This window comes from Rhipicephalus sanguineus, chromosome 8 (genome assembly GCF_013339695.2).
Source record: "Rhipicephalus sanguineus isolate Rsan-2018 chromosome 8, BIME_Rsan_1.4, whole genome shotgun sequence".
Classification (NCBI taxonomy): Eukaryota; Metazoa; Arthropoda; class Arachnida; order Ixodida; family Ixodidae; genus Rhipicephalus; species Rhipicephalus sanguineus.
The window spans coordinates 152,420,735-152,443,066 of NC_051183.1; the positions used below are offsets into that span (position 1 = coordinate 152,420,735).

Consider the following 22,332-nt stretch of genomic DNA (forward strand, 5'->3'; position numbering starts at 1 on the left):
TCTCGCCCAAAGAGATAAGAGTGACTGAAAGACGTAAAAGCAATAAATATTTATACTTGTAATGGCAACTTAGCCATCGCCGCTGATATAGCCCGTGTTAAAAGAAAACACATTTCTGACCAGTAACTGTCCCATTATAAGACAGATTCCCTGGCGGCGCAAGAAAAGAACACAAAAGAAAAAGCGCGACCGGGATCATAAATAATCAGCAAATTGTACAGTTCCGCACCGACGATCTTGAGTAAGTCCTAACAGCGGCCCCACAACGCGGTGGTCTAGGCCTCGGATTCTGCGCCAGCACCTTCGTCATGGCCGCGATTGCCTTCTGCAGTTCTACATCGACAGGGAAGAGCGGCGTTGTGCTGGGACTGGCGGGCCCAACTTCCGACACACTGGACAACGGCGGCGTCGTTTCCTCGTCCGGCTGAACCTCACCGACGCAGGAGCAGCAACGCGCGGGTTCTATGCCGGACACCTTGACCAGGTCCACGAACCGCTGGTTCAGCTTTTCGCGAGAGTCAATGTGATAGAAGGGGCTGCGCAGGCACATGGCGAGTTCCGTACTCGTGAAGCCTTCCGTGGCGTCTGCGATGTCTCCGAGGGAGAGAGAGGACGCGTAGCCGTCGGAGCCCGACAGCAGATGCTCCGTGATGGTGGCACTGCACGTGTGGTCGGGAAGGGGTACGTAGACGCGGCGCTGGAACAACACCTGCACGTCGGATGTGAGCAGCCAGGGAGCATTGGTGACGCCTACCACGTACCGACGGGCCACTACATCCGAGTCGTCGAGGACTTCTTGTATGCAATCGGAGACGACCTGGGGTGCGAGAAGAATCGTAACATTGAAAAAGAAGTGAGTGTTTGTAAACAGGAGCCAGCCGCGGAGCCTTTAAAAGGTCCTGCACGAGGCTGGTGCTTGTGTGCGGTGATGGATACGTAAATCGCTCAAAATAATATAAGAAGCCGCGCAATGTTATTGTGCAACACTTTTCTATTACGCGACTACTGGCTCCTCCCTCATCAAGGTACACAAAGCTCTATTTCCAATGTAGTGTGCAAATTATGCTCAGCTATCATTCAATGCAAATCATTCAGTGCATGCGCCTTAGAGGACAAAGCTCTTTGGGTTACGTTGGGTTTACGAGTTGTTCTCCATACGTCTCCAACATTGCGAGCACGTCAACCTTGTAGGCCTGTCTCAGTCATTTTGCATAGGGGTTTGTTTTAAATAAAGTTTTCTCTTGTCGAGTCATGGGCAAGTGATGTGTCACGTGGGTCAGAGCACTGCTGCAAACATCATCGTTATTATTAAATAGTATGGACGACGGGGTATCAGAGTAGGGTGACAACAACGCTGCCGGTTCTAAACGCGGCAGCAGCGGGTCGCCCTGGAACTGCAGTGGTGATAGTGCTCTCCCTCTGCCTCCAATACGAGAGATAATTGGCTGGAAGTCCATTCTTGAATTTAAGCAGATGATAAATATTGAACTATTAAAATGACTTAGGAATGCAGCATAGGTTATTAGTGGGCGTAAGTGCCAATGCAGACTTTAAACACGAGCCACAGCTCGAATGCTAACGTCACAGTCAAACTACTCTGTGAATACTAATAATTAATTGGAGATGTGTGTTTGTCGTTTTTACTTACTTCATTTGTTCTGCGCCGATAACCATAGGTAAATAAATCGCCAACTAGCTCAGCAAGAAATCCTCCACGAGAAATCGACTTTGCATATGTTAATTTACTAAGAGTGTGTCTTACTACACTATCGAATTTTTATCCGTTTTCATGCAATATGTATTGTTTCTAGAGGTGTCTAGGATAAAGGAATTACTTTAAGATACCAATATAAATATCCTTTGAAGGCTTCTCATATATGAATGATCGCATATGACATCGAGCTCTCCACGACACGGTCATTAAGTTTGCAGTTACCGAGTGCGATATCGGGCTCTGGACACACGCAGCACCGGTTCTTTTACATCCCCAGGCGTAATGCAGGATTGTTCTCTTCCTTACCATATAAAACTCCAAAGAAGCGTACCAAAAATACAGCCTTAGAAAAGTGGGCAACTCGTTTTGGAAGTCACCGAATGCACTGACAACGAATCGTACGGAGACAGCGATACAACCTTGTCTGTCACTACATCGACTCCAAATGAAAAAAGTTGGTTTGTTTCATCAGAAGAACTTCTGTACGTCATGGATAAGACATAAATAATGATTGCAGCGTTTCAGCATTGCTTATCTGTTCCAAAACCCTCCTCAGAAGGTTGTCTATTACATGTACGAATGTCGCATTCTATTCTAATGTGAGTGCTGAGTTAGTGCTCATACGAGTGTATGTGCATACCCATGCCAAGCACCATATCGGTAACTTCTCTCAGTAAAATAAGAAAAAAAGGATACTTGAAGTGTTGACAAAACCTATTGAAATGCTTAAGTTGCAGTGGCAGAGGGTTAGATTATGATTGGCCAAAAGGTCTCTAATGACAGTGTATTATGTGTTTGTATGAGTTCTTTTTGCCCACTTGTGCACATTGACGTCCTGCAGGTGTGATTTCAGGCTACGGAACTCGACGAATAGATGGACATCGCAACCGGATATTTCCTGTCGAAATTTCACAGCAGGCAGTTACTCGTTCTTTCAATTTTATTTCGTATAAATGGAGGCAGGCCCAAACGAGGAGTGTCAGTTTCCACTTGAAGAAGATTCGCTGCACAAGGAGGCGCACACCAAGTAGGCAAATGATGTACTCATGTACGCATGTACCGTGCTATCGCCGGAATACCAGAAAACAAGGCGTCTGCATGTGGTAGTCATACAAAATTATTATGAGCGCTACATAAAAAAATGAAGAAGAAAAAAGACTGAAGAAAGAGTGCATTAGAGCAACTTTATAAAATACTACCATGAGTTCTGGAATCTGAAGTTCATTATTAAAATAATTCATATTAAAACAATACGCATACTGGGTACATTGAGGGAATGAATGTTACGCGAAGCATAATCGCAATGGGCTAGCAGTCTTGTCATCATTGGGTGTTCTGTTAAAAGCGCTACCTGTGGGACGCGTATTTGTATATCATTTCTGTGCCTATGACTACAGCAACAAAATACACTGACTGCAAATATTCAGCGTGGCGACTGTCGTACCAATGCTGTTATTTTTTCTTTATACTCAGCTGAAGAAATGGTTCGCCCTGTTTTCTTGCAACCCAGGGCTTTTACGAAGGAGGTGCAGTCACGTCCTGTCAAACAGTGTGAAAGTGCTTCATTTAGTACGAGTGGTTTGATATATCTTTTTTCATGTTGATACTTCCAGCCCTTCCCTTTTCCCTTCTTTCTTGAGGCAGCCTCAGGTGGCGCCTTACGAAAGATGAACAGTCGATAGTTTGCATCCACTTGTTCAGGTTGTGTTTTTTCTGTGATTTCGTAAGCGTCCCATCAGTACCGCCCATGCAGCACAACACCCCGCAACATATGAAAATGCTAAGAGCAAGGTGAAATAAATTGGACAAACTGAAAGTGCTCAGATTTAGCTTTGCTATACAATCCTGATGAACACATTGGATTCACAGCAATGAAGGCTTACTACCAGTACGCCTAGTTATAATAAATTTGGCCTTACGATTTTTCGCAAACACATAAACACAGGGACAAGGAAGCGCTACACAAGAATCAGTGCTCGTTCTTGTTTTGCTCTGCCTTTTTACAGTATTTTAACGCGGTAACGTAAAAGAGCTCGTTTCGCAGCACTTCTCTCGTTGGCATTGGCGCCGTTGATATTGAGCGAAAAATCGTCCTGGTCCGTGAGCAATCGACGCAAATAATGAAAGTCATGCGACCGAGCGGTAATCAAAAACACGGCTTCTTCGTAGCAAGCAGGTGTTCAACCACAGAGCCACGTTAATGCTTGAAACTGTTAAAAAAAACTCTACAAGTGTCTTCATTCATAGCGAGGGTCTCGTCCTGGCAGACTTAATGCCTTCAGGTAGTATGCGAGGGATTATTGGTCAGCTGCCAGCTCGTAAAAAAGATCACGTGCTACGTGACGCCAACAGGCAAAAAAAAGAGTGTTCCACACTCGCCGCCATGGCTGCGATTGGCGCTGACTAACACTCCTAGGTTTAAATCAACATATATATACCCCAGAAAGTGGACGGGAGGATGACCGCCGCCGTAGCTCAGTGGTGGAGCATCGGACGCGTTATTCGAAGGTCGCAGGTTCGGTCCCTGCCGGCGGCAAGTCATCTTTTCGGCCACTTTACTTTCTTCACATTTATATTTTAAATACTACAGATAACAGCCCCTGTACTTTCCTTGCGTTATTGTCTGTTAGTTCTCAATAATATTGTGTCTAACAAAGATAAACGAGCCCTTGAAAAATCATCTGCTTTCCTTCATGCAGTACGTGTAGTCACGTTAACGCGTGTAATATTGAGTGGCCCCAAACCAAATTATTTTGTGGGGACCTGTACACGTGCAAACAAACGAAAGCGGTTGGTCCGTCGTAGCATGATAATATTTTATTTTTTATTTATTTATTACAATACCCACAGAGCCTTTGGGCATTACAGTGGGGGGGGGGGGGAGTACAATACAAACATAGCCAACCAAACGCAGGTAATTGAACAAATGTGCAGCGGCAAGTAGCCAAATTGACAAAATAAAAGCAAGAGAGCAAAACATTTTTGTACGAAAAACACACAAGCAAGTACCCCTCAGGGGATCAAGAGGACTGCTTACAATACGAGTTCTGTAGAGAGGAAGCAAATACTTCAGGTGAGATAACAGTGGCAATGACATGACTCATGAGGCAGTTTGTTCCACTCGCAAATTTTTCTGTGGGAAACGCCATCCTAAAATAGTTTGTCCTACATCTTATCTCCTTTATCTTGTAGGCATGATCAAGACGGGTTGAGACGTAATCACTATTGTGCAAGTAAAAATCCCGGTTTATACCAGTGTTGTTATGGAATATACCGTGAAAAATGTTAAAGGGGTGGTGCCATCAAATTTCGAGGCTATAACAAGCCTGTTGTGGGTTTCCTCTGTATGCAGGGACACTCCACACGAAGGGTCGGACACAGCAAACGTGTAGAATATATTTTAATTCATTTCCAAAGTGTGCCTAAATGCCCATTCTCCCGATCGAAACCCATCGCTAGCGCGCCAACACTGACGTAGATCTGTAGGATGGGCAACGAAAGTTGTAGTGACGTCGCACCAAGTCTGCTGTAGTAACGTGAGTGACCTCCGGACCTCCGCCACTACCGCAACGTACGTACCGGCTGTAGTGAACTAGAATATATTCTAGTTCACTATAGTACCGGCAAAGCATCGGTTGCTACATCATTCGCCGAGTTTCGATCGCTTCCTGGCTATGTGCGTCACAGCCTTGTGTAGTCACGTGACCACGCCTCCTACACTTCTACGTCACTGCCCAACCTCGGCGCCCAGAAACCGAAACCGAAAGTTGTCCAAATCAAAAGGCGATATTAAATTATTTAGCGAGAACACATGAATCTTGGTGCGTGCATCATACTTCCTGGAGCTATAGGAAACGCTTACAGCAAAGAACGCGCAAGCCACAATTTTAGTGGCACCACCCCTTTAAGCTTAAGTATTGCCTACGCTGCTGCAGTGACTCCCATCCAAGGCTTTCCTTTGCACTGGTCACGCTAAAGTGGCGGGTGTAATTGGTATGAACAAATCTCACAGCTAAATTTTGAATTCTTCGGAGTTGTCCGAACTATATTATCAATGCCAAATGGTATCAGAAAATCTTGGAGGACTCTTGAGCTGTGACTTCAAGAGTAGAACGCGATAGCGTAATCGGAGCCCGTGCGCGTCGCCTTCAGCCGTGCCGCAAGGCACGTTTGTGCCCGTAACATTGGTCGTTTCAAGCTATCCTTGAATGTCTAGTGCAAGTACAGTTGCAAAGTGCCCACGACGCCGTAACTATTCGTTTTGGAAATTTTCGAAGTAACCACTGCGCGTCCGTAAGGTGCAACGTGCACCTGTGCAGCTGCACACTTTCCAGTGGGTGGGCAGCTTTAAACCACCCACTCGTTGCGCAATTCACATGTTTTGACGCCTGGCGCGATTCTACGATTCTGACAGGCAGTATTACATGCGTCACGGAGACTCGTCTCACCACATGACATTCTTATAGCGTTTTTTACGAAGCAGTTTCAAGCACACGACTTTTTTTAGAGGACCGAGGATTGTATATGTCGTGGGGTTCAAGTTATTTTTATCTGCAGAAAGCCAAAGACAATAGATCAGGTACTTTTGCACTGTTGGTCTACCTCTGGGTTGTTTTACAGAGTACGCGAAAAAAAGAACTTCCTTTACATTTACCCGGAATGAGCTTTTACCAATAGAAAACGAGGATGGGCTGCCTTTTGAGCTAATAATGCTTCTTGTCCTCTATTGCCCATGGCGGGCTAGAATGACCGGTTACAACTGCGACCCTGACAGACAACCTGCACGCGTGCTTTCTCGCGAGAGCATTTCCCAGTACAATGATGTTGTCAAAGGGCAAGAGATTGTTCCTGAAGGGATTTCCAGGGATGAGCCCCCGGCCTACCAAAAAGAATTTTAAGAATGTAACTAGCAATATGTTTGTCGACTGTCTTGCAGCTGCTGTAGTTGCTGTTTGACATTTTGACCGCACAAAAAAGACGAGGACAGAGGGAGGTACGACGACACGGGCGGTAAACTTTCAACTCATTTTATTCAGTGAAAGATGTAGCAATATATAGCGAGGCCAAACGCAACTAGGCCAAACGCAAGTTCTCCTAAATGCTGTAGTTGCGTCTGTTATTGTAGGAAGTGCCCGCTATTCATGCTTGTGCCGTGTTAAGAAACCGGTATTAAAGAACAATAACTGGTGTGGCTTCGTTGTAGAACACCTGCTTGCCCCGTGGAAGGCTTGGGTTACATTCTCACTAGGGCCGAAGCTTTTAATTATTTATTCATTTGCAACTATCTCGAATTTTCTCTCACGCACAACGGCGGTTTTTCGCTCACAACCGTGACAGCACTTTCACGCTATCACGTTAAAAACGTCAGCTCCATCTCATCTTTAGGGTAACCTGTTAAGGAGGAAGCATTCACTTCACGTAGATAGCCTTCATTCGAAATCTCTAGGAAGCCATTCCTCCGCTATTGCGTTCGGAGTATCCGCCATGTACCTCACCTATGAAACTCGGCGAACATTATTTGCAAACGCTGCTCACGTTCTGCATTAGTGCCTGCAGACAGGGATCAGCTTTGAACGTGCTTGAAAAAGAAGGACACAGTGAGGCATGCATAAATCACAAACGAAAGCGCGGATCAGCTATTGAGCCTAATCGTTTGGCATCAGTGGATCTGCATGATGCCCTCTGCAAGTTCTTTACTTCTTTCATGGTGCTGAATGTCACAGGTTTTATCCCTCCGGATCACTTCATAATAATAATAATAATAATAATAATAATAATAATAATAATAATAATAATAATAATAATAATAATAATAATAATAATAATAATAATAATATAATATCTGGGGTTTAACGTCCCAAAACCACCATATGATTATGAGAGACGCCGTAGTGGAGGGCTCCGGAAATTTCGACCACCTGAGGTTCTTTAACGTGCACCTAAGTCTAAGTACACGGGCCTCATACATTTTCGCCTCCATCCCGGATCACTTCATAAGTACTGTTCCTTCATTGGCGCTCGACCATCTATGATTAGTCTGCGCTCGTCCTGTGTACTACATCTATGATTTATTGTAAAAAAATTGCCAAACGATGAACTCGTAAAATATTAGGACTGCACCTTTGACTAGTGGGATGGGGTTCATGGTGGAAGAGCTCGCGTAGTTCGTTAAACCTCGCTGCAGAAGCAAAACGTCCTACGCACAGGAATAAAAGGAGCCCTAATGCATGAAATGCAGTTACCTGGTTATGTGCTCCGAAAGGGGTGTTGAAAAATGAATAAACTATCTACTTGTAGGGTTCTTAGCCTTTATTGCAGGAAAATTAGGAACTAAGGATGTGCTCCCCTCATAATGCGTCCATATCGACTCGCCCCAAGTAATCCCGTGTGGTCTTCTTCCCTCTAAATACGGCAGAAGTTCAGTGTAAGATGGAAGCTTGAAGAGATGAAAAATTCTGGAACCCGGGGTGTTGCTGGAGCCTTCATCGCTTATGCCTTCGAACGCGAAATCTGCTCATGCGTTAAAGAGACTAGAAATTTGTACAATTGTAAGGATTAGTTCGGGGTTTGTTTGGCTTTGTCACACGGCTAACACGCTAACCATGAAGGCTTTAAAACTTATCGTACACGAATGCACTTGCAGACTGTACCGGTGTTCAGTACAGGTAAGGTTAAGAGAGTGAAATACTTCCACATATGCGTGCCGACATATATTTGTGAAGTAGATGTTGATGATAACTTTACGTAGTCCTGCTTTCGTCTGTCACTGCTATCACCATGATCACTTCCATGAAAATGCCTCGACAAACGCAGACTTCATTTCCCTCACATTATATGTGTAGTTGTTAGCCAACAGATGCTACCGACCGCTTTCGCTGCCAGTATTGTGTACGAGCGGTACATTGATTACATTTCACTTGTGCTCACCTACGCGTTTCCTTGTGTACTGAATGACACTGGCGTAGCCAGAGGGGCGATCCCATTCCCACAAAATTTTATATATGTACACGCACACATACACACACGCGCATGAACATACATAAAGAGAAGTCGAAGGCTCTCCCCCCCACTCAACTCCAAATAAATTTCTGGCTATGCCCCTGCATCTCAATATCTTGACTCTTGACTATGGGCAGCCTCGTTTTCTATTAGCTTGCACTTTTTAGTCCTAAAGGTGCTGGCCATTCAACACAGACGACGAACCATTTATATGCACGTGAAACGTTTAGTGTGTGCAATGTTCTCATTTAAGGGCGCACCTTGGATGCGTCCACGGCTGCCGCATTGCATATCTCGTCCACCCTGTCCAGGATGACCACAACGGGCACCACCGCTGCGGAGGCATCGAAGATGCTCCTGACGGCCACCTCCAGGTTGTGCTTCGGCTTGCGCAGCAACTCCGGCACGTACACGTAGGACACGGAACACACCCGGATGCCGCTGCTCAGGGCTCTCGCTAGGCTGTGCTTGCCGGTGGCCGCAGGGCCCGATAGTAGCACGGTCCTCCAAGACTTCTGCCTGCCGCGAGGGGGCGTCCGGGAGCCGCCGAAGCTCGGGATCTGGAAGAACTGGTAGAGCTGCCGCAGGACGTCCGGAAAGCCGACGTCGACGCAGCGGCCGCAATGTCGTCCCAGGACGACGAGGCCCTCCATCTCGCAGACGTAGCGCTTGTCGGCGGTGCGCGCACGGCTGGGAGGCAGAGAGATGCGCTCCCATCGCTCGGGTGAGGCCACGTAGTGTCTGGAAAAAGTAAGCTCTTTCAAAAGCTACACTTACAAATTAAAGCAGATACTGCGTGCACTGCTGGAATCTTCATACAGCGTGACTCTTTCGCATCATTGTCTTTCACCCAATGCTGAGAGGGTCACATGCGCACTATGCAGTGAGTAAGCTCTTTGGCTGCCCCTATGATCTCCTGGGTATTCCGCAATACGACTGGAGTAGAACCCCGCTGATATGTTTCTAAGGGTACCGTAAAAATAAAACGTAAGAGTCGGGAAACGCAAGAGCCGAGAAACGGGAAAAAACAGAAATTACAGTAGTGATGAGAAGCACACAATTTTATTTCAAGCTTTTCGCTTGAAGAAATCGTGCAGCATCGCCTAGCGCATTTTCTCGTGCCCGATCAGTACAGGGCCCATCTAAAGCACCTGCAGTGCCATCTGCAGTGCAAATCGCCGGAACAAATCCAGCGTTGTTACGGCCCACGAAGCCGTTGGCTTCGCAAACAGGATGATTCCTGGCAAAAAAAAACCGATCTCGAAGTTCAATGCACGAAAACCGATTTTTAACTCCCAAACACGTCATATACGCCATGCTTAGACGAAAAATACAGATCTCAGAGACCGTGTTTCTGTTGGGTGGAGTTAAAGATACATCATAGATGTCGCCCTCGCCGCTTCTGGCGGCCAATTCGATCGTCGAGCCACCAAGTAGACCAGGCCAAGTCACGTGAAAAGTCAGCATGGCCGCCTGGGCCATCTCGGAGGGCCGGTTCGCGACGTACAACGCGGGAATGATCGCACAGTTGCGATGTAACAGCTCGCCGCTTCTTGCGGCCAATTCAATCGTCAAACCACAAAGCGGACCAGGTAAAGTCACGTGAAAAATCAGCATGGCAGCCTGGGCCATCTCGGAGGGTCGGTTTGCAACGTACAATGCCGGAATTATCCCACACTTGCGATGTAACAGCTGGGTTTCCAATGCATGGGATACGACGAGGGTGGCGATGCGGGCTTGTTGGTTGGTCATACTTGAATGAGTTGAGCGCATACGAGGACACGGACAGAAGGAAGAGACGTACACACACTGGCGCTACTAACAACAATGGTTTATTTCATTCTCCTGCCGATTCATATACCAGTTTTGCGCACGACAGTCACGTGAACACTCTTTCATAAAAAACAACAATTTGATAACAACCAGGGAATTCACCTCACGAGAAGATAAACAGGGTGCACAGGCAATGACAAGCAAATTTAATGATTCATGCGCAGAAAGTGTAATTCTTTAGCACTCAGGGACATTGAGGGATTGCTAATACAAGCGTCTCCAAGATAATCGATTTGTTCGGCTTCAATGATCAGCCTAGTAATTTCGGACCGGTTCCTGCTGACGACAACGGTTCCCTGAAAGTTCGGTTTGCACGCACAACCATGGCAGTGTTGCGCCAGGAAGCCGTCAGGTGGGAAGTTGCCCACTTTATTACAGTGCTCACCAAGCCGGACATTTAGGCAGCGGCCAGTCTGCCCAATGTAAGCACGGCCACAAGACAGAGGAATGCGGTATACAACGTTAGTCACACACTGCACAAAAGGTTTTCTGTGCCTAATGGAGCATTCATACTGAGATGTCTTATCTGGATTAGTTTTCTTGCACAACTTACTGAGTTTAAACGGGGCGGAAAAGACAACACGGGTGTTAACTCTGGCGGCTATTTTTTTGAGATTGTGCGATACTTGATGGATATACGGAACGACTGCCACGTTTCTATTTTCAGGCGAGGGGCGATCATTGGTGCATGCACTGTAATGCCAGCACCAATGATCGCCGCTTAGACGGCGCCAAGCTTGCGGTGGCAGCCACATTTCAATAAGAACTAAATGAAAACAAATAAAAACTATCTTTAACTTCTTTTTTTTTTTACTCTCATTCCTAGCGTTCTCAAACATATCCAGTTCTAGCTTGAGGTAACGCAAGGAGCAAACGAGCGTCACCCAAGTGGGACACCAAAGGAAATTCGGTTTATTATGCTACCACAATATCCTGTTCCTACCCAAACATAATGGTTCCCGCTAGCTGAAAATAGAAACTCGGAAAGCAGCATGCTGCTCCAAAATCCCACCGGTACGGCAGCGCAAGAAACTAAACAAACAAACAAACAAATAAAAACACGATGTTCTTCATGCATCGTGGGCGCGTCTATAACGGCCAGACATTTGGCGTGGCACGTCTAGAAAAACTGCCAATTCATTGCCAGTCGTCGCCGTCGAGATAACGCCGACAAACAGCGCTCTCTTTTCTGCGCACCGAGGTGAAGCGACAGTCTCGGGGCGTGTGCACTGTTTCTTTTGATTCTCTTTTATTTAGTGCAGCGTCACTGCATACGTCATGGCGGGACTTTTGAATTCTTTAAGGTCGATACGCCACGTGGTGTCGTTCACGCGAACTAGGCCGCTGGTGTCCAGAAAAGCTGCATATGATTTCTGTGTAGTGAGACTAGGACCGTACACAACTCAAGCTTGTCGCGTAACCTATGAACGACAGTCCCGAAGTTATACATCTAACCACAACGCGCAAGTGCATGAGAGCCTTTTTTTTACCACCGAGCCGATCAAAGGCTATATCCACATGAGATTTAATGCTTTAGGACAACGCGAAGTGCACTTTGCAATGGGCTGGAACCACAGAGCGGCACCTACACTGATATGACTCGCGAACGGAGGGTACGACGACCACACACAGCACTCCCGACAAGTGCACTCGCTGATCTTATTACAGTACATATACAACCGATCAAGGCCAAATGCTGCTTTACATAGTGTTAGGCTTACGTACGAGTGGTGAAAGTTGCACTAACGCACAGAACAAACCGCCTTTTGAGGTCCTGCATGACAACACACATGCAAACACAACGCGCACATGCGCACATGCAAACACAACGTGGCTAGCAGACGACGCAAGGAGCAATCCACACTAGGCGCGGTTCAGTCAGGAGCCGCCAGGTGGCGACTCCGCTCGATCTCGCGGTCAATAGAGAAAGATATGAACTCGCCCTGAACTCCAAGCACTCCCCAATGCTTCAAGCCCGGACAGGAGGGGGCTCCACCCCATCGAGGCAGAAATGAACTTGCCCGCTTCGCTCCGGCTCACAGTCTACTGCTTCTACTGCCTTCACCTCCTCTCCCTTAAGCTGGTTGAGCGTCGCCTGAGTATACGTGGGGCTTGCGTTGCTTGCGTGTTATATTGTGTAACTATTACACATTGGTGGTTATACTGCTACCTTTGGGATGTCATAATGCCGGGCAATCGGAAGAGGAGCGCAGTGTGGTCGCTGTTCGCTGAAGATATGAAAGCGAAGACTGCAAGGTGTAATAAATGTGGCAAGCAGTTCTCGAAGCCTACGACGGAGACTTCACCGGAGATATCACCAGCTGCATGCCCGCCCTATTCACGTGCCAAAGGGTCATCTCCCAAAGAAAGGTGGTAACGACGAAGGTGACAGTGTTGAAGAACCCTGACGGCACCAATCCGCCTCTTCAGGTAAGTTATCAGTATCCCACTATTTAGCAGTGTTGTACACGTTCCTCTAAAACAGGAACGAAAGCTCGTTTCTCATTCCTTCCCAATATTGGAACGAGTTCCCGTTACAAGTTCCTCTTATGAGAAAGGAACTCGTTCCAGTTACATTTCGAAAATTGGAACGTGTCGTTACATTACCGTTACATTTGAATTGTTATTCAAAATATAGTTCCCGTCACTGCCGTATAATCCTGAGCCGAAATAAAGTGAGCAATTTAAAGCTCACATCGAGCTACAAAATTTTACAAATTTTACATCGCCAGCAGCAGGTTACATGTAGATAAAAAGAACCTAACGAAACGCTCCTAGACCAACTTTTCATAGGCCACCGGTCATACTACAGACATCTCTAACTACAACTTTCGTGTTCGTCTATTGCAAGTGCAACACACGAGGCACTTTCCACGTCGCTCTTCAAATGCAGTCAGAATACTGCGCTTCAGATATTCAAATAGAAATTCCCACACATGCACTAATATAAATAAGTTTCTTACACAGGAAATCGCATTGAAAGGAACAATACATAGGCGCTTAACGAGTGCTGCTCCATTATCGCAGTGGGAGTAGAAAATAATGCCCAGGATACGAATTTGCAACTTAGTAAAGTGCATTGTTTGCACTCAGCAAGAGTAGCATCTCGATCGATGTTCGTATCCGACAGACGAACCTGTTTTCTCGTCAGCACTTCGTTGCCAACGTTGAAGAGCCTTTCACCAAGCGCTTGAGGGTACTGCCGTGTTTTACACAAATAGGAACAAAGTCAACCGAGGTCGTAGGGGCGAGGACAGGCTCAGCGGACGCAGCAAGAATGTAGCGCTGGATGTACGTGTATCGTTTATTGCATGACAGACGTTATCGGTGCGGCGGCTGTCGAACTGAACTATAACAGAAGTTATAGACCAATAGCCGCGAAGATAACTGGCATGTTGAAGGAATGCCTGCCCGAACGAAACCATCGAAGGCACTGAACAGGCGCCACTGCAGCACCCGCGTGCACTGCGCTTCGGTCGTCTTCCCCGCTATCAACGCAACCGGGTGTCAAAAGACAGATTTGTCGATAGCTGCCGGCGGCATCCACGATATACTGAAGGGACGATCGAGCCAGCCGCTAAAGAGCACGCGACGAGAGAAACATTCCCAGGAACTGGGCCCAAGCTTCGCAGTTGGCAGCGCGCGAACATAAAACCAATCAAACGTCGGAAGTGTACGCTGCACATGGCAAGGCGCTCACTCCCAAGGGGTAGAACCAAAGTGTAACTGCGCCACCGTTGCGTTGGGGCCGAAGACAATTCATGCGCAGTGGGAGGCAACCGCGCGGGATTTAGGTGGTTAGCATGTCAGTGCTTCACTCATTTTCTGTGGCCTCTATCGTTGTGATTGGCTCCTCTGTGCCATTTCGCATCAAGCACCAGATTCGCGACGATTATTCGCGCCGTTCGAAAACTCCGCGGAACCACGCGTATATTAGCCCCGAGAAGTTGGGGTGGCGCCGCCTGGCGGGAGGCGTGGATGACGTCACGGCAAGGACTCTTCGACGCCCGCCGTGACGCGCCGGCGTATCGCGCGCTTGCTTCGTGCGCTGTTCCGCTATTTACGTTCGCTTTTTGCCTGTCTCAAGCTTCAGATGAGTGACGAAGACAGCATCGTTAATCTTCCTAGTAAAACGACAAAAAGTTTTATGCATTTTTTTGCAGAGTCCCCAACGGTGCCCGCGCGCCGTCGTGCACACTTTGAAAGGGGTGATCAGGTTTGTCGTTGTGTCGCGCTGCTAACTTCGGGGATGGGTCTGATTCCCGACCACAGCAGCCGCATTCCGACAGGTGTGAAAAGCAACATTTCGCTGCTTAGATACGGAAGCACGTTAAAGAGTTCGAGGTGGTCAAAATTAATCTGAAGCGTGTCTCACACTCGTGTCGTGGTCTTGACACGCAAGACAATATTAGGTTGCGTTGTTCACGGGCGATTCCTTTAAAAAATATGATGGCTTCGCCTCCACAAGTGTTATTTGCATCAGACGCATCTGTGATCGGCGGACAGCGTTCTTGCCCGTGTGCCAAGCCCCGCGCACGATTACGAGAGCGATTGAGCCTCGCAAAATATTTCAAAAGCGCTCGCCCGAGAATACCGCCGCAGTTGTTGTGTTTGTTTTTCTTGTGTACTCGCTCACTCATCATGTTGTTTAGTTTCACGTTTTTCTCGCAATAATTTCGGGGCTTCATTTCACAACATAAAAAAGTTGAGTTAATTGCGGAAACTCCTTATTGCTGTCAGATTCTGTCTTCATGCAGCATCGTAGCAGCGGCGCTGTTACACTTGTATACGTACTAGTTTAGATAGCCAGCTCGTAAATTGATTTTCTTTGCATTTGATATACCCCTGAGCATCATCAACCTTTATGTGGACATGACGTGCGAGACCAATAATTCACTCATTAAGGCGAAGGACGTTTAAGTAATACGTGGGCCATGTCACTGAGAGTGCCATCGAAACAGCTCAAAACGCTCATTTCGACTTTCAGGCGTTTGTTTTGCAGGCGATTGCTATCAACAGTGCTCCCACGTGAATTTAACATCACCGCTTGTGACCTGGCGGTTGATCGGACCAGTAGTTCAGCAAATCAGGGTATACGGCCACATAATCCCAGACGAGTGTTGAGAAGAAATGTTTACATAATCCAATATACTAACAGCTCAGATTTTCCGTAACCATTGTGTGCGTGGCAGTATTATTTTGTTTAATTTTCCGGATGTATTAAGTGATTCTTTACGATAGACAGATTCATCTAAAGTCTCCTGTAGCAGAAAGCGCAATTCTGTCAAATCGCCTAGATAATCTGCAAAGGCAGACATAACTTGCACGATAAACCACAATGTAGTTAGTGAATTGAAAACGTCCTAATTTAATTTGTAATCTTCGGGAGGCGTGTTTTAACCGTGGAGTCTACGCCAAGTTGTAATGAAGTTAGAACCATTAGAGTAAATTATTTAGCACCGATGTCTTGGAGTACGCGGTGAAAACAACGAACGTCTTGCTCTCGTTCATCACCATTTTCACGGTGAAGCTTCCGTTCGGACGGGAATTCGCCCATTATAACCTATATTATCCAAACTTTCTACAGCCTACTAAACTTTCGCTAATAGTGTAAACTTCCGCCTTCTACCTTGGGAAATTTGCATCGCAAGAATGAGCAGTAATCACCACCGTATCGCGAAAGAGCGGGTACGCAGCGGGCGCAGAAAAAGGCGAGCCTCGGCAGCGGAGCAAGCGAGTCCTTGCCCTGACGTCACATCGCCGCGACTGCCGCGCCGCCAGTGTTCGTTCTCGGGGCTAATAGGCGCCTCGACTACGTTAAGTCGTTTCCTTCCCCCACTTTTCGTCATGCTGACAAGGCCACGGGAACGCGCAGCAGAACCGCCCGAATATGCAGCTCCCCCCCCCCCCCCCCCCCACAAACGCACACACAGAAAAGCTACTTTCGAGATGACCGAACAAAAAGGTCCGCGAGGTAAAAAAATTGCGTGCCCTTGCCTGGCGGCAGCCTTGCAATGGGGTTCGATAATTCTCGAATGTCAAGTAAAAGTTCGTCAAGGTGAGTCTACACTCCAGAACGGCCCGCGATTGCTGTCAGACTGGCTAAGACAAAAAGAACAAAAAAATCAGCTGTTCTTCCCGCGCGTGGTCGGTCTTGACATCACGCGCTTCCCTGCGCCCCCGGCGGGCGCCAGGATGCAGCATGGTCAAGTGACAGGCGAGCGGTAGTTTCTTGCGCCTCACGCTGTCGCCCGTACGCCCTGTTCTGCGTGATAGACTGTGTGTGGGCGCCTGTTCAATGCCGAGGAACGTTTACTGAAGGAACGCCGTTCCCTATGCCGTTCTTACGTAAACGTAACGAGTTATCGTTACAGTTACACCGATCCTCAGTGGAACGGCGGCGTTCCTCCGTTTCTCCAAAAAGGAACTAGTTCCTGGAACGTCGTTCCGTGGAACGCCGTTCCGTACAATAGAGCTATTTAGCCAACAGCCATTTCCGGACGACGGGCCCCTTGTGTCCAGTGTGTGTCCAGGCCCGTCGTCGACACTTTCGAAAGCGGGAATTTTCGATCGTCAGCGCGTCTGCTGAAAATATTGGGGTCCATATGAAGCACGAACGATGCCTCTCAAACAGTGGCGGATCCAGGGGGGGGGGCGATTAGGCGATCGCCCCCCCCAAAGCTATAAGCCAACCCAACCCCCCCACCCCCGCTTTTCACCTCACCGAAGGCCATTTTTCAGAACGTAGAATTTTTTCAGGTGGTCGCTGTGTCCATCCCAATCCGAGACTAGGGAAGCACCCCTCACATAGCCCAGCGCTTTTGTTAAGAGCGAAACAGGCTTTCTAGAAAAGATTTCTTCTGCGTCCTGCATCTTTCAAATAGGCACCGACGAGCACAAGCCTCAACTATTTTGCTAAAGCAACTGCTGCCTTTATGGAAGCGAGCTAAAGTTTCCTCCCCACTCCCAGGGCCATCAGCTCTTCAGCAAAGCGAGGGGTCTTCAAATTCTCCCATCTTTTTCTCAGAGACAGGAGTCTGTTCTGTGTCATTCAAACTGGCAGCTTTCGTCCCACCACGGCCGGGCTAGACTGCACGTGCGCGCTTGAGCGCGCACGTGCAGTCTAGCCCGGCCGTGGTCCCACAAAGCGTGCAGAGCAAGTTACCTTTTAGTCAACCTTCAGCGGCTGGTCCAAAAAAAAAAAGAAGGAAGGCAGGCGGTGGTGCTGTGAATTATATTCTCCGAAGTACCGAGCAAGCCTCCGAGAGCACGTGCGCGGGGTATGATCGAGCGCGACTCCGAAAGCTCCGTTTGACCGTCCTTAGGCTGCGGAGATAGAAAGGGCATTTTCTGGCAACACGACCGGCCAGAAAAAAAGGCAATGGGGAGGAGGGGGCGGGGTAACAAAGGGAGGCTTACTCCGAAACTACGTTCAAGGAATACTAGAGCTCGCCGTTGTGGGAATACTCATTTATCGAGCAGGTGGCCTGCCCTTCCCTCTTTCACCCTTCTCTTACCAACAACACTGATACGTGTTCCCCAATGTTTAGCGGAAATATGCGTTTTCTTCTTCATCAAACCAATACTGTTCATTCATTAAGTGGCAGCGCCAACCCAAGACAATGAACGAGAATGGAATGCAAGGGACCAGACAAGCGCCGACTCGTTGCTCAGTTTACTGCGGAAAGGCAGTTACATGAATATGCAAACTCTAGTAGCGCACGTGAGCAAGGCCATACAAAAAAAAGGTATCACATTGTACAACCAATTTGCAAAATAAAGTATTTTGTCTACAAAAACCACAAAATAATCACGTGACACTGCCACGGGAAAATTCTTCGTTAGTAAGCTTTACAAAGGCTCGCTTACGCAGTTATCTGAACGTCTCCTGATATGTAAGGCTTCTGTTATATTACGTGCAATTTTGTTTCTGTAAGCAAAGAACATCTTTGAATCAGGCCAAACTGGCTCACAAATTTGACACTCTTTTGCAATGATCAGCTAAGTGTGAGTAATTAATTATTTTTGCCTGGTGGTTGTCCATGCTGTTTCAACCGGCTGTTATTATACCAGCCGGTCTAAACGATGTAAACATTATCGTAAGTTGGTGGCTACATGTAAACTACATCCAGCTGAACTGTCTAATGGTCCTACCACCTGTTTTTTCTCTTTTTTTTTTTCTCGGAAACGTTTCTGGCCGGTCGTGTTGCCAGAAAATGCCCTTTCTATCTCCGCAGCCTAAGGACGGTCAAACGGAGCTTTCGGAGTCGCGCTCGATTATACCCCGCACACTTGCAAAAAGGTCCTCCCAAGTACACGGTTATACATGCACCGAGGGGGAATTGACGAATGCCTGCTGAATTTTGTTGAATGGACTGATTCGACACGCTCAATTGCTCTCGCAAGCTTGCTCGGCGGCACCTGCCTTGGACCAGTATTTAAGCAGCAGCGCAATACTGTCAGAGGGTACTCTCAGTGAGGACTCTCAGGTGCCACTGTAGAGTGTCAGCTCCGAAGTCCCATTTTTCGTCTCCGCCCAATCTCCATCGTGGTCTTCGGGCACCCATGGAAGGAACCGTTACTCCGGCCTACTAGCACTTGGAAGATTGAACCGCCGGTGACCAGCTTTTTATCCGAGTTTCCTGGGTGCCTACTGCGGCGACCAATGCGTAAGTTTTTCAAAATTTTGTTATTATTAATCCTTGCGTATGAAATGCTGCGGGTAAAATGTATGGTGCTGTCCTTTGTGTGTCACCTAGCAAGGTTTTAATGAAGTGAAAGCCATATTTTGCGTTTATCAGGTATCAAATATTGATCATCCCTTCACATCACTCTACTTCACTTTATTTTCCTTACAAACGTCACATTTGAGGTATTACATGAGAAGTGGGGTTTACAAAGTTCTTCAAATTCGTGGCTCCATACATTTATTAAGTGGTGCTAGATCTTAGTTTTATTGTAAATGTTGTTGAACGGGTGATTTCGGCAATGTCGCGGGGCAGGCCGTTCCGATCAGTCGTAGTCTAAATTCCATGGCTGTGCCGTACGAACATAGGTCGGCAAACTCACTCATGAGTCGACTCACTCAGACTCACTCAGACTCATATCGAGACGTGAGTCTGAGTCTCAGTGACTCCGGGTGAGTAGAGTTTTTGTGAGTCTGAGTCCGAGTGAGTTCGGTCGGGAAAAATTTTGGTGAGTCTGAGTCCGAGTGAGTCCGGTAGAAAAAAAATTTGGCGAGTCTGAGTCCGAGTGAGCCCAAAGGCCAAAATATATTGCATGAGTGAGTCTGAGTGAGCTCCACATTTTTTGCCGACCTATGGTCCTGTCTACTCAACTTCAGCATTGCTATCAGCCTTATGTCGTCTCACGTTTATACTCACGTATAGTCCCACATACTTCAACGCGCTACCGTTCATAGGTCTCAATATTTATTGATCAGATGCGTGAGTTGAGGAGGGAGAGGGGGAGGAGTCGCCTTGACCTCTCCCCCCAAACTTTTTCACGGGAAGTTACTGATAAAAATATCTCGTGTTTTAGTCATATCATTCAATAAAAAGGTCCTTATTGAACTACAAACTCAGATAACTCGTATTTGAAGGTACGAAATGAAAAGATGCTAAGTAGCGCACCGATTATGCGAGATATTGGCGTTAAAGAGCATTGACATTATGCTAGAAAAAGGCTAATTATAGGCTAGCGGACACATGAGTCGACTCACTCAGACTCACTCAGACTCAGATCGAGCCGTGAGCCTGAGTCTGAGTGAGTTCGAATGAATTATATTTTGGTGAGTCTGAGTCCGAGTGAGCCCTAAGGGTAAGATATGTTTAGTGAGTGAGTCTGAGTGAGCTCCACATTTTTTGCCGACCTATGCGTACGAAGAACTTAGAATGGGCTAATCGTTCGAGTTATTACTATTCACTTGCTAGCCCAGTAGTGAATTTCACTAACCCGCATTTTATTATCTTCCATTGCCAAGACGGTAGTGCTTTTGTGACTAGTAAACGGTTAGTATTAGGTTAGTGATGTTGCCGGCCTTTGTTTTTTAAGAGTTTAGCTGCCAGGAGGGGACAGGAGAAAATGGTTTTGATTACTTCCCGAAATTTTCTAAAGTTAAAAATGCGATACATTTGCGAAAAAAAAATGGCGAAGTCGAGTGTTGTGCTTCAAATGCAGTGTTTTCTTGTTCCTTTTTTAGCTAGTTACGGCACGGCCGGGCTAGACTGCACGTGCGCGCTCGCTAAGGAAAGAAGCGTGCGCACGTGCAGTCTACCCGGCCAGGCCTCCCAAGCTCGGCCAGGGGACGCTGCGTCGCGCGCGTTTCGCCGCCTTTCTTGCAAAAACCGGTCGCTGCTCTCCCCGCACCTGCCTTTTGACTGCGCTGTCTCAGCACGTTCACGCACCCTGCACGCGCTTTTCTCTGCTCGCCTTGCACGTGCAGCTTCACTTGTCGCTTGCTCTGAAGGTTTAGAAAGGTGGAAAAGATGGAAAAAACGTTTTCACGGTTTTGTATCACTCTAGATACCTCATTGTACTTCTTGTGTATGACTCATGAATGATGAGTGTCGCTCTACTTTCCTATGTACAAAGCTCGGTGAGACTTCGTGTAAACGTACAAATCGCCGCTCTATGCTGGTTAATGCTGCTTGCGTGATTTGCATTCTCTCTTGTGTTCATATTTGTCGCCGATATTACTCAGATTCCTGCGTAAACTTTTAGGTTTTTGTGATATTACAAGATTTGACCATGCCCACCATGTCAATAAATTGTTTTCAAAACTGCACGTGGTTTTCTACGAGATATTATTTTAGATAATGAAATGGCACTGAGCAATGCAACTGAGAACAAAAATAATGAGCATTTGGTTACTAACGTGAAGTTTTAAAGTTGGGCAACGCCCCCCTCCCCCCTCTCCCCCCCCCAACAACCAACCGCCCCCCCCAAAGCAAGCGCCTGGATCCGCCCCTGCTCTCAAACAAAGAGATATCGGTTTTAAAGCACACATAAAAAAGTCGATTAATCGATTAATCGATTAAAACTTTCCACCGAAAGCAAATAATCGATTAAAGGCTAAATCGGTTAACGATTAACGATTAATCAATTAAAAATTTTAATCGACCATCCCTAATCAACTAGCGACGCACTAGCGGCAAATCTGTAATCTGCTCGTGGTGCACGTAAACAACGATGAGTTAATTGTCGTCCAGTGACCCCGACAATGATTTCTGCGATTTGGCTGCATGCAGGAAGCAGAGACCGCAAACTCAGGGGAAGTGTGTTGACTAGTCAGGATAATGTCCATTGCAGTGGGGCTGGCTTGCAGATGCTCAGCGACAAAAACTTTAAAATCAAAGTTAAATATTTTGTACGTGTTGTCTGGCTGTGTGGAGAGCGTTGACACTGTATACCAAGGAAATGAAAGTCGGCCTTGACTCGGACAAACGTGTACTGCCTGATGATATAACTCAACACAAGGTGGATCGTTTTAACAATTATTTTGCAGACGTCGGGCATGCTTTGGCTTCTCAGTTTCCTGACACTACAGATCACACGCGTCCCGAAAGACGAGTTTCTGATAGTTTTGCCATGTTTGATATAGAAATGCCCCATATATTGCAGTAGTAAAAAACCAGACTCCGATAAAGCGGCTGGGCTCTATACTATTACAGTTAAATTAATAAAAAATAACATAGACATTCTAGCGGACCATTTGCTGCATATGTTTCAACACTGACGGGACTGTGGTATTCAGCAAGGTGGCAAGTTGGGCCAGTTGGTAAACT

The 22,332-nt window shown here is 47.0% G+C and overlaps 1 protein-coding gene across 1 annotated transcript in view; it reads right to left on the minus strand.

Annotated features, from left to right (window-relative positions):
• Nucleotides 1–205: 205 nt before the first annotated feature.
• The window catches only part of LOC119403598 (vacuolar protein sorting-associated protein 4B-like), a 44,478-nt gene continuing 22,351 nt past the window's right edge, over nt 206–22,332 (minus strand). The window contains exons 2-3 of the mRNA XM_037670524.1: nt 8,974–9,454; nt 206–817 (exon numbers count right to left, since the gene is read on the minus strand). Coding sequence (XP_037526452.1) covers nt 206–817; nt 8,974–9,454 — 1,093 coding nt within the window. The remainder of the gene's footprint in view (nt 818–8,973; nt 9,455–22,332) is intronic.